The sequence below is a fragment of the Arvicola amphibius genome, chromosome 3 (assembly GCF_903992535.2).
Source record: "Arvicola amphibius chromosome 3, mArvAmp1.2, whole genome shotgun sequence".
Lineage (NCBI taxonomy): Eukaryota > Metazoa > Chordata > Mammalia > Rodentia > Cricetidae > Arvicola > Arvicola amphibius.
Window position 1 is genome coordinate 157,151,659 of NC_052049.1, and position 16,291 is coordinate 157,167,949.

General features: G+C 40.8%; 1 protein-coding gene across 1 annotated transcript in view; it reads right to left on the bottom strand.

Annotated features, from left to right (window-relative positions):
* Morf4l1 (mortality factor 4 like 1) overlaps nucleotides 1-16,291 on the bottom strand; it is a 50,314-nt gene that overhangs the window by 11,156 nt on the left and 22,867 nt on the right. Inside the window, exons 3-7 of the mRNA XM_042054734.1 lie at nucleotides 13,519-13,581; nucleotides 8,905-8,951; nucleotides 5,640-5,707; nucleotides 2,587-2,703; nucleotides 964-1,050 (exon numbers count right to left, since the gene is read on the bottom strand). Of these exons, the coding sequence (XP_041910668.1) occupies nucleotides 964-1,050; nucleotides 2,587-2,703; nucleotides 5,640-5,707; nucleotides 8,905-8,951; nucleotides 13,519-13,581 (382 nt within the window). The remainder of the gene's footprint in view (nucleotides 1-963; nucleotides 1,051-2,586; nucleotides 2,704-5,639; nucleotides 5,708-8,904; nucleotides 8,952-13,518; nucleotides 13,582-16,291) is intronic.

A 16,291-nucleotide genomic window follows, 5' to 3' on the forward strand; every position in this document is an offset into this window, starting at 1 on the left:
ACACTCATACATAAAAAATAAAACCAAAAATAAAAGTCTACAGAAATCAAAAGATTGAAGAAACTAAACAGAGCCAGAGGCTAGTCCAAGAGGTAAAAGGTAGGTGTTACCAAGCCCACTGATTTGAGTTTAGTACTTGGACCCCACATGATAGAAGAACTGACCCCAACCTCCACAATCTCGTCATGGCATACCCATGCCCACGTATATAACAGGAAAAAAATTTTGGTTTTGTTACTAAAATTAAAATCAATGTAGTACAAATTAGCATATGGTCTCAGAAATTGAAAATTCCAGTTTTATGCCTGGTGTTGGGGAATTCACTAACAGTCCCAAAGTTTTCTTTTAATTTGACTCCATGTAATTAGTTTTAATTTTTAAAAATATTTTAGTTGTAAAATTCAAATGTAATAACTACCTTATAGATAATTTTTCTGGGTCCTTTTCCCACAACCTATTTTCAAAATGAATATAATGGGAATATCTCTTCCCTTTCATTTCCCCATCAGTTAACTATGTCTTCCATAGCCTCCAAAAAGATGTTTAACAAGAAAAGTTTGCACCTACAATTTCAAAACTTTGTTTTTCAGAATTAATTTTTTTGTTTTGTTTTGGTTTTTTGTTTTTCAAGACAGTGTTTCTCTGTAGCTTTGGAGTCTGCCCTGGAACTCATTCTGTAGACCAGGCTGGCCTCAAACTCACAGAGAACCTGCATGCTTCTGCTTCCCAAGTGCTGGGATTAAAGGCATAAAACTTTGTTTTTCTACTAAGTTTTAAAGACAGAATCAGAAATGACAGGATATTACTTTTACCCAGAAAATATGTAGTTACTTAAAATCAAGCTTTAACACAGGAACTAACAAGAATCATTTTACTAAAAGTAGAGGGAGGTGCCAACATGATCTAATTCTGCTCATTCCATGTCTAAAAAATGTCAAAATTTATTTCCCAAAACAAACTTACTGATTGGCCTTTTGAAGCTCTCGCTGTTTTTGCAAATTGGTGTCCACATATTTGAGAACTCTGCTTTCTGGAACCCATTCATCCCAACTGAAAAAGACAAGTTAAAGCAATACTGAAATACATTTTAAATATAGTTTAGGCTCTCTTCCAATTAACTTTTAAAGATCTAAACATCAACTCTTTGGAATTCCTTTGAAATAACGTTTTAATTTTTGGTTTTTTAAACATCTTTTTATTTGTATATGTTTGTGTGAACAAGTGTATGTTATAGAATGTGTGTGTGTGGGTGTCAGAAAAGAACTTTTGGGAATCAGTTCTTTCATTATATAGGTCCTAGAACTACAACTTGGTTCTTCACCCTTGGAGACAAGTACTTTTTACCCACTGAACCATCTTGTTAACCTGATGGAGGACTCTCATTGGTTAATAAAGAAACTGCCTTGGCTTTTTGATAGGGCAGGATTTAGATAGGTGGAGTAGACAACAGAATGCTGGGAAGAAGGGAAGTTAATCAGATGCCATGCCTCGCCTCAGCGAGACAGCCGCCATGGAGCCAGCCGCCAGGTCATACATGCTGAATCTTTCCCGGTAAGCCACCACCTTGGGGTGCTACACACATTACTAAAAAAAAAAAAATATGGGTTAAAGCAAGATGTGGGAATTAGCTAATAAGAGGGTGAACCTAATGGTCCAGGCAGTGTTTAAATGAATACAGTTTGTGTATTGTTATTTCGGGGCATAAGCTAGCCAGGCAGCCGGGACCCGGCTGGGACGAAAAGCAGGCCTGCTCGCCTCCTCACTACTGCCCCAAGCTCCTTCTATATCAACTCTAGGGTTTTGTTTCGTTTTTATTAAAAATGAATTTCAAGTTGGCCTTGAATTCATGGTAATCCTCTTGCCTCAGTATCCCAAATTCTGTAACTACAGGCATGCACAAACCATGCTCAGCTTTTTCTGAAATAATCTGATTAAGCTGGCAATGCAAATCTATTCCCAACTAAAAGAAAAATCTAAGCAAAGTGTGTTCTAGTAAGCAGCAGCATTCCAAATATAAACTATGTATGTGAATTACTCAAATCATTTGTTAATGGTCAAAGAATAAGTCACTAAGCCATTAGCTTTTCAGAATTACAGTACCATGCTAAGTTCCACAGCTCATAAATGCTAAAGGTGCACCAGGAGCACGACAGTCTACCAATACTTACCACCTAGGTGACTAGACTAAGTCTGTACATTCAAGGCTTACAATTTTTTTTCAGATAACTCATTGTTCACATTTATCTACTAAACGTAAGCATTCCAATTTCCTAGATGATTAAAGGCTTTCTAAAATCTCAGGTATCCGGTTTCTCACAAAACAAGCTTTTTATTGATATATATGGGAAAACAAAACTTTCTTGTGGAATGTTGAACTTCTTGAGCAAACTAACTTTTGAGTAAAATTAAGTCTTTTCTCCTGCTGATGGAGCTCCATTAGTGACACAATCAGGTGTATTCTTGAGGCAATCTTTTAATGATTTCCCACCTCTGACCTCTTATAGAGTATAGCCAAAAGGAAAATTAATAAATAAAAAACATTCCTCAACATGATTTCCTAAAGAAAACTTTAAAACATGCATTTACCTAGAGGTCAGGAGGGGGTGGTGTACTGAGGGAGCTCCTTCAGGAACAGGAAAAAGGGCTACAATATCCTCACGTGTCTTCAAAGATTTTTCAGAGCGCCTGGGCCTCACAGCACTTCTGATACAGACAGCATAGTACAAAGTAATCTCAGTAACTATGTGCAGAATTTAGCTTAAGCTTTATCAAGATTCATTTACAAATGGAATAGTCTAATGTCTGTGTCAACAAATTCAAGTAAGATTTTTGAAAATTTAGAAGTATCTTAGTATCTACTGTGATTTTTGAAAGTGTATTTAAACAAGTGTCTAAGAAAAATCCAGTTTGAAATTGGAATTTTGTTGTACCTACGTATTTAGAAGGTGTCCTACAGTAGGGCATAATGGTGCACACCTTTAATCCAAGCACTCTAAAGGCAGAAGCAGGCAGATCTGAGTGCCAGGCCTGCATGGTCTACATACCAAGCTCCAGACCAGCCAGGGATACATAGTAAGAAAAACTTTTGTCTCTAAATAAGTATCCTACAGATTGCCTTTTCTTTTGGGGTGTGTCGGGAGGAATGGGGGGTACTGGAGACTGAGCGAGGGCTCCATGCATGCTGGGCAAGAGCTCTACCACTGAAACTACATCTCTAGTCATGAAACTCCTTTAAAAAAAAAATCCATATCCCTATACTCCTAAAATCAAAAGGTGCCTTTAACTGCTTTAAAACCTCAGAAATTCCCTCCCCTTCAGATACAAAGCACATCTAAATTAGCACACTGAACAATAACCAATTACCAAATCACTCCAACAGCTTATTAGCAAAGAGCTGAAAATCCTTGCTGAAACTGAGAACAAAATGTTCTTTGTTCTGAGGAATATCTCTCTACTAGTAGACTAATAACTGAGAGCCGTTAGAATTTTTAAGCATACATCAAGCATGTAACTTTCAGTATTTTTCAAAGTAGTTGTGACTAATCCCCAAAGTCAAATCCATAGGCAAAATCGAATACACACATAATACACTTGACAAGCATTTTAAAAACACCCCTCTCAAATGGTTTTAAGTTTCTCTACAGCTAGACGTGGTGGCACAAGCCTGTAATCTCAGCATTCAGGGGGCCAAAAAATTACTGCAACTTCCAGGATAGCCAAAACTATAAAAGACCCAGTTTCAGAAAAGGAAAATGAAAACTCATTTCTAAATACTTCCTAAAGGCTAACATGGGCATGTTTAGCAAGTCAACTCTAACACCTATGATATCTTAATTTTCCTCATAAAAACCTGTAATGTCACTGGGTGGTGGTGGCACAAGCCTTTAATCCCAGCACTCGGGAAGCAGAGGCAGGCAGATCTCTGAGATCGAGGCTAGCCTGGTCTACAAGAGCTAGTTCTAGGACAGACTCCAAAGCTATGTAAAAACCCTGTCTCAAAAAAACAAAACAAACAAAATAAAACCTGTAATGTCTACTACTATCACCACTCCCCTATTTTCCCAAGAAAACAAGATTTAAATAAAACTACCACTTATTTCTGTTATGTAGTACAATCCAACAAAGGAAAAACTTTTTGAAAAAGTAGAACCAGAAAACCTGAGGCTTTTTCATAATTTATGGCAGTCTACAAAAATAGCCACCTAACATACAGATATTGACCTATACATATCCATATTTTACACAAAATATCTGATACACAAGAAGACTAAAGCATAAAAACCATATTTTATACAGCTATTGAAGTAAATTCTAAGTTAGAGTATGCTAGGGAAGGGGAAGTAGGCCACTCCATGAATGTTTTGTGCTTTCCTTCCATAGTCTATATGGACTTTGACCAGCCTGCCTCTGCCTGAGTGTTGAAATTAAAGATATGCGCCAGCAGCACACCTAGCTTCCAATTTCTTAATACAAGACTGGGATAATTCTGAAATATTGACAGCACCTACTGATCATTATTAAAAATACTTTATTCAGTTATCAGAATATGCTTTCATGTATTTTGAATTGTGGCCTTTCTACATATTAAAGAAGTTACAAGTTTGGTATTTTTCACCTAAATTCGTTTGTTAACAAACTGAATTAACTGGCTAGTCTTTTGGATATTTCGAAGAATTATATAATATAAAGTTAGACCAAAATTATGGGGTTAGCAAACTTAACAGAAGAAAAAGAAAACCCTCCTTCTACATCAAGAGTACCCATATCACAGCACTGTTCCCATGTAAAGAAGTACCAGACTTTGGGTCAAGTGAAACAAAGCATTAAGCATTAAAAGGTATCAAAAAGTAATTCCTAAATGGCTAACCCTTTGCAATGACATTCCTGAAGTTCAAAAGATCAATAATAAAAATAACTGAAAACGTCCCCTGGTAAGCCGGGTGTGATGGCACAGGCCTTTAATCCCAGCACTTAGGAGGCAGAGGCGGGTAGATCTGAGTTCGAGGCTAGTCCAGCCTACTAAACAGTCAAGGCAAGGCTACACAGAGAAACCCTGTCTCGAAAAAACAAAACAAATTCCCCTATTAAAAATAATAACAAAAAGGCTTAAATAATTTATTGGTGCTGTTGTTTGGGTCTCAAAGAAAACACTACTGAGAAAGCTCCAATGACCACTAGAAAATTAAATTCTAGAATTTTCTATGCTAAGCCACATGAAACTGCGTAGTTAACATGTTTCAGAATTTCACAAAATGGATTTATAAACTGTCATTTCTAAAACATATTTTTCCTCCTTTCTCCTGTTCTATAACTAGTTTTGAGTTTAACTGCTTGAATAAGAACTACTAAGTCATTTGGCCTGTGCTCAGGCCAAAAATATTCAGGCCATCCTAAAACACGCCATAAAAAAGTGCCATAAAAAAGTATGTTGACCAACCACTCATAATTCAACTAGAATAGCTGGTCAAGTGTAACCACTGTGCACTACAAAATAACACAAGAAAAATTCCCAAACATCAAGTACATATAATCTGGTCGAGTTCTCCCTAGTATAGTTTCATCATACTGAAGATGACTCATTTGCTTCGATATATACGTTATAACAGTAGACAAAATGCTTTTAAAGATCTAATACTCACTTTTTGTTCCAACCACTGTAATGGATAAAGTATTTCACTTGTTTGTCCTTTATGGCAACCTTTACACACTGAAATAAAAAAGACAAAGTCTTTGGTATACACATAATCTTATCAAATTTGCATATGTGCTTTTTATTTAGTACTATAAAACTTTAAAGGACTGAGAGTTGTTGGTCAGTTTGATTCTATAACTCTATATATAGAGTTATAATTCTATAACTCTAGTGCTGAGAATCCTTTTCTATATAGTTACAAAACTGCAATTTAAAAATAAACACAAAGCTGACAAACAGCAGTGAAAAGAGGTCACTATAAATCAACAATCTAGGTCTGCTACCCGAGGTCAAGAAATGAAAGCTATTCTTAGAGTTTTTTAAACTCTAGCTAAGAACTACATATATTTCAAAAATACAAGCTCATCAGTCTATGAAAAAAAAAAGACAGCATGCTGATTTTTTTTTTATTAGGTTTAAGAGCATTCTTAGCCGGGCAGTGGTGGCGCACGCCTTTAATCCCAGCACAGGGAGGCAGAGGCAGGCAGATCTCTGAGTTTGAGGCCAGCCTGGTCTACAAGAGCTAGTTCCAGGACAGGCTCCAAAGCTACAGAGAAACCCTGTCTTGAAAAACAAAACAAAACAAAAAAAGAGCATTCTTAAAAGAAACCAAACAAAACAAATTATTAGAGAAAAGTCCTCATGACAAGCAAAAGACTTTTTGATCTGACTTTTTTATTTCACTGGTCAACCAAACAATAATTTAATCATTATTTAAGAAATTGTTCACCAGAATATTTTTCTGCTAGAAAAAACAGTTCAGATGTTTGCCAAAAGTTCATACAACGAACAATGAAAAACATACAAGATCAAAACCAAAAGGATTCAGTTACAAACATCTATACATTCAAAACATGAGCTGTGAACATCATTTTTAGTCAGAACTGGCTGGTACAATATAAACTTGACAGAAATTTACACAGAAATCACTTTTAATCATTATGCTTTATATACATGTGTATAGTGTGTCTGAGTGTGTGTTGCTGCACTTTTGCTGGTTTTCTGTACCAGGCACTAAACCAGCATCTCACTCATGGAAAGTACTTCCACTGGGCTTTGTCCCCTGCCTTGTTTACCACTTTGTGAGACAGAGTTTCACTAGGGCCATCCCTGAACTCTGTATCCCAAGTAATCCTTCTGTCTTAATCTCCCAACTAGACTGCCTGGTTCATAGGCCTGTGTCACCCAGTATAAGGTGTTTCTTTTTTTCTTGGTGGGGGTAGCACTGAGATTTGAGTTCAGGGCTTTAATTATAGTAGGCAAGTATTCTACCATGTAACGCCAGCAGCCTTTGTGTTCAATTCTTTTTTTTTTTGAGTAAGATTTCTTTTTTAAAGATTTATTTATTATGTATACAATATTCTCAATATTCTGTCTGCTTGCAGGCCAGAAGAGGGCACCAGATCTCATTACAGATGGTTGTGAGCCACTATGCGGTTGCTGGGAATTGAACTCAGGACCTTTGGAAGTGCAGGCAGTGCTCTTAACCACTGAGCCATCTCTCCAGCCCTGTGTTCAATTCTTAAATGCCTGTCCAGGCACATTTTTAGTTCTAGCACTGAGGAGGTAGAGGCAGTTCTATCTCTGTGAGTTTAAGATCATCCTAGCATCTGTCTCAAAAGAAACATCTTCAAAAATTAAAAAAAAAAAAAAAGTGTCTGTACTCCCAGTCCTCAAGCAGTCAGAATAAGATTTGGAGACTAGACTAGCTATGGACTGAAGCTAAGGACAATCTGAGCTCTACAGCAAGATCCTGTCTTAAAAAGTAAAGGGCCAGGGATGTAGTTTACTGATACAGCACTTCTCTAGCAAACAAAAGGCCCCCATTTTGAGCCCCAGAAGTGTCAAAGAGGATGGGGCAACTTTTAATTTTCTATGCTGGGCTGGATATATCTCAGTGATAGGGGACATGGATGGCTAGAGTGTTTAAATCCCTGGGTTGAACACCAGAATGATACCCCAAGCTCAATTCTGCCAAAAGTCATTAGAAATAAAATAAAAAATAATTTTAGACTATAAAGTAGACTGTCCAGGCATGGGGATATAACTGCAGTGGTAGCTCTCTTCCAAACATATGTATGCAAAGCCCTGTTAAACAGTGAGCCCTGTAAATATTTTTAACTAAAATAAAAATAAATGTATTCTGGTGTTATCACTGGCTAGTTTTTTTTTTTCCCCTTCCTTTTGGTTTTTTTGTGAAAGTTTCTGCATATAGCCATTGCTGTCCTGGAACTCACTCTATAGACCAGGCTGGCCTCAAACTCAGAGATCCACCTGCCTATGCCTACCAACTGGTAGGATTAAAGGTACCACCACCACGCATCTAAACTTAAAGTCAATTTTTATAACAGGTGCACATAATGAAACAAGAAAAAAGCCTTATTTACTCAGGGTTCAAATTTTACCATTCAAATTAACTAACAGCAGTTAAATGTATATGACAACCAGAGCACGGTGGCAGGTCACATCTGTGTGAGACCTCAGCATAAAAAGTAAGGCAGGAGGCTTACTGTTAGTTCAAAGCCAGCCTGAGCTAGTAAGAACTCTAGTCTCATAACCAGCAAACACAAAAGAGAAACAAACACACACACACAGAGAGAGAAGTTAAATATCAACTGTTAAAGCTGAGGAAAAGGCTCAGTGGATAACAGTGCTTGCCATGCAAGCAGGACAACTCATGACCCCAGAACCCATATGATACTCGTGCACCTACAACGAGATGGAAGGTGAAGGAGAAAAGAGTCCCAGGAAATCTGAAGGTAGATAGAAGAGACTGTCTCAGGGACATCAAGAAGAGACTGGCACTCGAGGTTGTCCCCTGATCTCAATGCTCACGAGGTTTTACACAACTACATGCACAAATGCTTGCAAGTACACACCATGTAGCTTTAGTGCTGTTTTTCGCTGCAGTATTAACCATAAAATGCTATTTGTTACAACCAACCAACCTTCATCTATCACTTTAATGCTATTTCCAACCAATAGGTCTTTACTGAGTTAGTTTAGAAAGGGAGAAGAATAACAATATCTGAACTTTCTCCATCCACCAGCAAGCAAGTAGCAACAAACTCAAAATGAGAAAGATTTATAAACCTATGCGAAAATGACATCTTTACATATCCAGTAAGAAAGTACTATATATAATCTGATGTTAAAAAGTCAAATCTAGCTAACATTTTGGCTACCTTCTTAAAAGAAAGCAGGTTCCATACCTTTGCTTCATAGAGAAGGGGCCCATGAAAGCACAGCACTCGCTCGCCTGTAAAAAAGAGGGGGGAGGAAAAGGGTCAGGTTAATTTTGAGTCATCTGTCATACTGAATGATGCGACTTCAAGAGTCACTACACCTAATTATAATAGCCCCAGCAAAATCGGGAAAAACAGGTAAAACTATTCATGAACGCTTCATAACAAACTTTACCACATCTTTAGTCAACAAAGTCCAAACTTAAATTTCTATTAAAATTATCAAATCACCTATGGGATAAAGTTTGGCTAGTTCACCTGTTCTAATCTGGAAATAGAATTATTTATTTATTTGGGTTTTTTGAGACAGGGTTTCTCTGTAGCTTTGGAGCATGTCCTGGAACTAGCTCTTGTAGACCAGGCTGGCCTCAAACTCACAGAGCTCTGCCTACTTCTGCCTCCCAAGTGCTGGGATTAAGGGTGTGTGCCACCACTACCTGGGAATATAATTTTTAAAATGTTTTCTCTAAGTTTAATCACTTGACTGATTTCTGCTTCCTTTTACTGAGTACTGTATACATTAAAACTCCGGCTCAAATACATAAGATGATTTTTTTCTAAGTTATGCTACCTGTGTTTGTTCATTCCTCAGTATTCTGGAAGCTAAGCTATTTCAATTAAAAAAAAAAAAAAAAAAAAAAAAAAAACAGAACAATCCTAGCCCTGGGAATTTACTCCCAATGTTGACTCTACCATTGGCACTTGCAAATCCAAATAAAATCTAGGTAGAGTTAAGACTTGAAGACATCTGTGCTTATCAAACAAATTGGGTGGTGATTTCTGGACTCTTGACTTCACATAATGATAGTGGAAGTTTATCACACACATTATTTTCAGTCCACTTGCTTTCAACACATTCCAAGGTGACTGACTTATCCAACAGGGTCAGTTATACGTTTATAAAATTGTATCTAATAGTCCTATGCTGAAAAAAAAGTTTTTTAAATATATATATGTACGTATGTATATGGACTGGAGAGATGGCTCAGAGGTCAAGAGCACTGCCTGCTCTTCTGAAGGTCCTGAATTCAATTCCCAGCAACCACATGGTCACTCACAACATCTGTAATAAGATCTTTTCTTAAATACATATGTATGTGTACATATAGTATATATGTATATATACATAAATTATTAAGCCTGGCATGGTGGCACACACTTTTAATCCCAGTACTCTTGAGTTCAAGGCCAATACATCTACATAGGCCAGTCAAAGCTATATGGTGAGACCCTTTCTCTCTCTTAAATGTGGCCTATTTGCTGGTATTTGCTGTGTGCCAAGCATTTCATACTAATAAGGGACACACAGGTAAGTAAATGTTTATATCCTTTTCTGCACTTAAATTGTACTTTTCTTAAGCAGTTAAGAGAGCCAGCTACTTGGGAGGGTTCAGAGAAAGGAGGATCCAGACAGCAGAAACAAGCATGCAAAAGGGTAGTAATATATACAGAGTTCAATACCCATGGAACATAGAATGAATATGTACAAGTAGAAGAAGGGAAACAATGTTGATCCTCCTGGGATTTCAGATTTACTACCATATCTAATGAGCCCAAGGCTTTGTGCATGCTATAAGCACTTTTCCAACTGAGCTACATACATCCTTATCTCTGGAGTGCTTTTTGAAATTATTGTTACTTCTGAACTTCAGAGACCTCCATTGTTAGACTTCCAAGTTAAGATCCAGCAACCCTTAACATCAAGGTATCCCTAAAAACTCTTACTACTCAACTGTTAAAAGCATTACTAGACCTATGCCAACTGACCTGACAGTTCAGGGGTAAAATCCAAATAAATGGGTAAAACATTCTGCTCTTAAACAGAAGCAGTAAGATCAGAACTGTGATTACTAATTTCACTCCAAGTACCTTTTAAGCTACTCTGAAATAATATTTTTATATACCTTTTAAAAATTGGCTGCTTCAGCTAAAAACTATACTACGGCTCTATGAATCCAAATATATGCATGCATTTATGTAAATGTAAGTATACAGCTGAAAAACTGCACTAAAGAAAGGCTCTTTGATTCAAAACAATAAATGCATTTAGCTGGTGTAAATCAGGCTAACAAGTGGACAGAAAAATTCAATAACCAACAAATTCTAACTGCACAATTCTCCATCCTTAGATCCACTCTAGTCTCAAACTACAATGATCCTGCCCTGGGCTGTCTTCTTACTAGCTTGTAGTTAAATGGCCCTCCATGAGACAGAAATAGTTCCATTCCCAGCACCCCCACACAGCAGTTCTGGCTTCTGAGGGTACCAGGCCTATACATAGTACATGCATGCAAGATAACACTCATACACATAAAACAATGCACACACACACACACAAAATGAACAGTCACCACCTTTCACTATCACAATTCTATCAAGATTTCAAAATAATATCAACATTAAATATTTTCCTTCCCAGATGTTGTTCTCTGAATTTTTATTACTTATCGTGGGGAGGGGAGTAGTTATACGCACACAAAACACTGTACATTTGGAGGTCTTGTGAGCCCTTGGAATTAGAGTCAAGATGGGAGCTGGGCAGGCCTTTAATCCCAGCACTTGTTGAGGCAGAGGAAGGCAGATCCCTGTGAGTTCAAGAGAGGGAAAGGAAGGTTCCAAAGCTAGAGAAACCGTCTCGAAAAACCAAAAATAACAGTCAAGGTGGGGACAGAACATCTTATATAGTCTTTTATACATAATTTTTAAAAGATGATTATATATTTTAGCTTGTATTTTTTTTTCTGGACAATGTCATCCTACTCTCTAATGTTGGAACTTTAGGTGTGTATCACAACCAGTTTCACCTGGAAATCGCAGCTGAAAAGTAATGGTAAAGGCAGGGACTTACAAAGCTTTCATAACCCAAGCCTTTCTTGCTCCTATTCTTCTCCAATTACACCAACACCTCTTTCAGGTCTGCCTTTATTCATCTCCTTTACCAACTTCTCCTTTAGCCCTGGCTGTCTTGGAACTCTCTAAGTAGACAAGGAAAACCTCGAACTCAAAAGGTCTGACTGCCTCTGCCTCCAGAGTGCTTGGACTAACGGCGTTCTTTTTAAAAATGCAAAAAGTCCTCGTGTTTGCCTCAGGAAGCACTGGGCGACAAAGCTATTGTCTCCAGCCCTCAAACTACTTTAGCCATCGCATTTTAGATAACATTAAGGGAACTTTCAAGATACGGTAAACAAGATTTAGCTGATGCACACTGAAGACGGAAGCAGGAGAATCAATATAATAGCCAGGAGTACATATCAAGACTTCCCTCAAAAACAAAAACAAAACTTTCTAGAAAACACCTAGCCAAACAACGAAGAGCCACAATTTCTCAAAGCGGGATAAAAGTACTAAGAGTCCTCATCAAAAACCCTTGGAATACCGTTAAGCTGCTGTTTGTCTTTTAATGTCTAGCACTTTTAATGGTTTAAACAACCCTAAAACAACAGGCAGGCGGCTGGGCTGGGAATGTACGTAACAAGCACAAACGGCCATGGCAATAAAAGGTTTAAACGTTCCTCTTTATGCTTACAGTTTTATTTCCTTTAGTGCGCTATTAAACACCTCGGTAATTGAGTTACGAGAACTGAGTAACCGCTTCCCCTTGAAAGGACCGCTAAACAGCAACACTGTTCTCGATCAAAGCCAATTAATAAACATTAGCTCTCAAATCGCCATTAATAGACTACTACTGCAACCAGTCAAGCAACTTCTGGGTTTAAAAACGACGACGGGGCCAAGGACCTCTAGCCCGGACACTCCCTGCGGGGGAATGGAAATTGTTTTCCCAAGCAACCGCGCAAGAGAGCACACACCGCTCCAGACGCTGCAAAACGCTGCCTTCAGGGCATAGCAAGCCTAGCCACCCGCTCGGGCGGCTCGCGGTTTTTCCGTCCCCACCCATCGCTCGGAGGCAAACGCAGGCCTCGGCGGCGCGAGGCCTCGGTGCCAGGGGGGCGCTGCATCTGCCCGAAGCCTCCCCGAGACGCTGCGAGACGCCGGCAGCCATGATGGCGCGGCCATCTTGACGCGGCCATTTTACAAACGCACTTCTCCCGCCGCGGGGCGCGCAGCCCACTCCCCGTCCTCCGGCGGCAGGACTCCCCGAAATAGCCGAGACAGCCCCGGGATGGGGGGAGGTCAAGCAGCCTCGCCCCTCCAGCCCACGGTGGTCCAAGAGGCGCGGGGTAGCGCGGCAGCCCGGGGCGGGAGGGGGGGGGAACGGACGACAACAACACGGGCTGCCGCTGCTCCCCTCCCCCACGCCACATCACTTCCTAACCGTCGCCATGGCTCGCCCGCCGGCCGCCTCCCCACAATAGCCTTCCCCGCTCAGAGACAAACAAACAAGCTCCGAGGTCTGGCCCCGCGCACGGGGCTCCCGCGGCCCTGCCCGTGCCACAAAGCCCAGCCGCCGCCCGCCGCGCCGAGTCCGCCCTGCGCAGGGCGCCTTCCCTTCACAAAGCACAGCCCGCAGTGGCCCCGGGCCGCGAGCCCCGCCGCCCCCGACCCCCCAAACCTCAGCCTCCCCGACTCAGCCTCCCTCCCGGCGCCGTTAGCTGCCTCGACCCAAAGCGGTACACTCACCCTCCTGGAATTTGGGCTTCGGTCCCTGCTTGGCGCCATTTATAAGTGATTCGCCGCCTCCTCCTTCTCCCACCACCCCCGACTACCGCCCCCTACTCTTCTTACCCCACCCAACTTAGCGTCAGGAGCGCCGTCGGGGAACAGCCAGCTCTACATCCTGGGCGCGATTTGCCAGCGCCGCCTGACCTCACAGCGCCGCGACCCTCGCCGCCTCCTCCTCAGCCAACGGCTGCCCGCCGCGCACGCAAGCCTGCGCCCGTGCCGCCCCCGAGGCACGCCGGGATTGGTAGTTCGGCCCCCAACGGACGCGAAGCCGGGTGGGGGAGGGGAAGGGAGACGCCTTCCCCTCCCCCATTCCTAACCCCCCCCCCTTCCCCCCGCCCGCCTCAGTCCCCCGAGGATCGCGACCCCCAGAGAATTGTTAAAACCCACATTTGGTTTTCTGTCGGTGGAAATGAGGATGAAGAAATAAGCATAATCACTGGCTGGCGATGAAAGGATGGAAAAGGCTCACGGACGGATGCTTATACGCAAGATGAGGAGGCCACGAAGATGAGGGGTGTTTGAAGTGGCCACAGCATCACCAGCACTCGGCCTAAGGGAGCTTTGGAGGGCCAGAGATGAAGCTAGAGGAGGGCGGGAAGGAGTCTGCTCCAGAAGCTTCGGTGTTTAGAAAGCCGTGCGCTGTTTTATTGGGTCGGTGCCCATGACCATTTGTAGATTCCAGCGTCTGACTTCTCACTTAGTCCCAGAGAAGGAGGCAAACTTTGGTTGCTGCCAAAATCAGGGTTCCATAGCTGACCATAGTTTTGAATGTATACACAATCTGAAAAAACAAAAACCTTTTTTCACGTTGTTCCTCCGTTCAAAAACTCCTTAGTGTACTCTGCTGTGAAGTAACACTGTACCCACATAATTACACAAATGACATGCAAAAACTTAGAGCTATTACCTAGGAGATAAGTCCAGAAATTGTCATCCTGATATCTGAAGAAAGCCTTTGCATCCAAGCCTTTTCCTTTTTAAGACAGTCTCTCGGTATAGCCCTGGCTGGCCTGAAACTGGACGTGTAGACTGCGCGGACTGGCCAGCCTTGAACTCACAAGAAGCTACCTGACTCTGACTCCTGAGATTCTGCCTCTCACTTTCTGGGTTTTTTTTTGTTTTTGTTTTTGTTTTTTTTTTTTTTTTTTTTTTCAACTCATGGTTTCTCTGTGGAGCCCTGGCTGTCCTGGAACTAGCTCTGTAGACCAAGCTCGCCTCAAACTCAGAGCTTTGCCTGTCTCTGCCCCCACGGTGCTGGCATCCGAGGTATCTGCAGTCACACCCAGCTTCTGAATTTTAAAGTACTTTGTGAAAGGCTTTCTCTTGTTGCATTTCAACCAGCAACTTAGAAAATACAAGTTTTCCACATTCTTGCCAAAACACAGTATTTCCTCTCTCTGATCTTAATACAACAGAAGTGTGTCATGCAAAAGAAGCAAGGTACAAGATTTCCAACAATAGGTTAGAATCGAGGTGGTGTTTAACTGGATGTCCAGGGTGGCCAGAGGAAAATAGATAGAAAAGAGGCACTAAGTCATCTTGAGAATGCTAGGAATGTTCTATATTTGATTTTTAGATCTTGTATGATGATGATGATGATGATGTGAATTTTTAAGCACATCAAACCGTACACCTTATGTAAAGCACTTTGCCATACCTATATTATACCTTATTAACAAATTTTAAGTTTATTTATTATGTGTGCTGCACATGTTGGCCGTCAGAAGACAACTTGCAAGAGCTAGTTCTCTCCTTTCGTCATGTGGGTTCTGGGTATAGAACTCAGGTCATCATTAGCAGCTGGTTCCTCTAGCCCCTGAACCATCTAGCCAGCTCAACAAAAATATGTTAATGGCCACTTAAAAATATTTTGTTATGAGGACTGGAAAAGTGATTCATCAATTAAGAGCATGGGTTGAAGACCTGGGTTCAAGTCCCATCACCTTCATGGCAGCTCAAAGCAACCCCAGTTGCAATTAAAAAAGCAGTAAGTGCTTTTAACCAATGAATGATCAATACGGTCGCTCTCTCTTTTATAAAATATTATGTGTGCATGATGTATGTACGGGCACAAGTGCCACCGTTCACGTGAAAACCAGAGGACAGCTTTGTGGAGTTGATTCTCTCCTCTCACCTTATGTGCGTTCTGTACTGGAACTTGGGTCTCTGTTCGGCATGACCAGAGCCTTTATTTGTTGTGCCATTTTTAAAACAGATCAGAAGAGCTTAATCTAGAAGCCCATGAGCCCAATTCAAAGGGGATAGGGACTTTTCTTCTTAGCACTGCCCGTCAGACCCAGGGCCTTGCACATTCTAGGCAAAGCCTCCATTACTGAGCTACATTCTCAGCTCAAGGGTGCCATGAATTTGCATGAGCCAAAAAATGACATAACTGTTTTTCTCCCAACTCAAGCTAAAATTTAGTCTTTCTGTATAAATGAAGACAGAGGGGCTGGAGAGATGGCCTCAACAGTTCAAAAGCTTGATGCTCTTGTAGAGGACCTGGGTTCAATTCCCAAGACCCCACATAGCAGCTCACAACTACCTGTAACTCCAAGTACCAGGGGTTCTAAGGTCCCCTTCTAGTCTCTGTGTGGTCCGCAAACATTCATGGGAGACAGAACACTCATGAACAAAATAAAAATTAAATAACAATAAACAGACAGACAAACAAATAAGCAAATACGTGAATATAGGGTCAGTGAGATGGCTCAGAAGATAAAAGTCT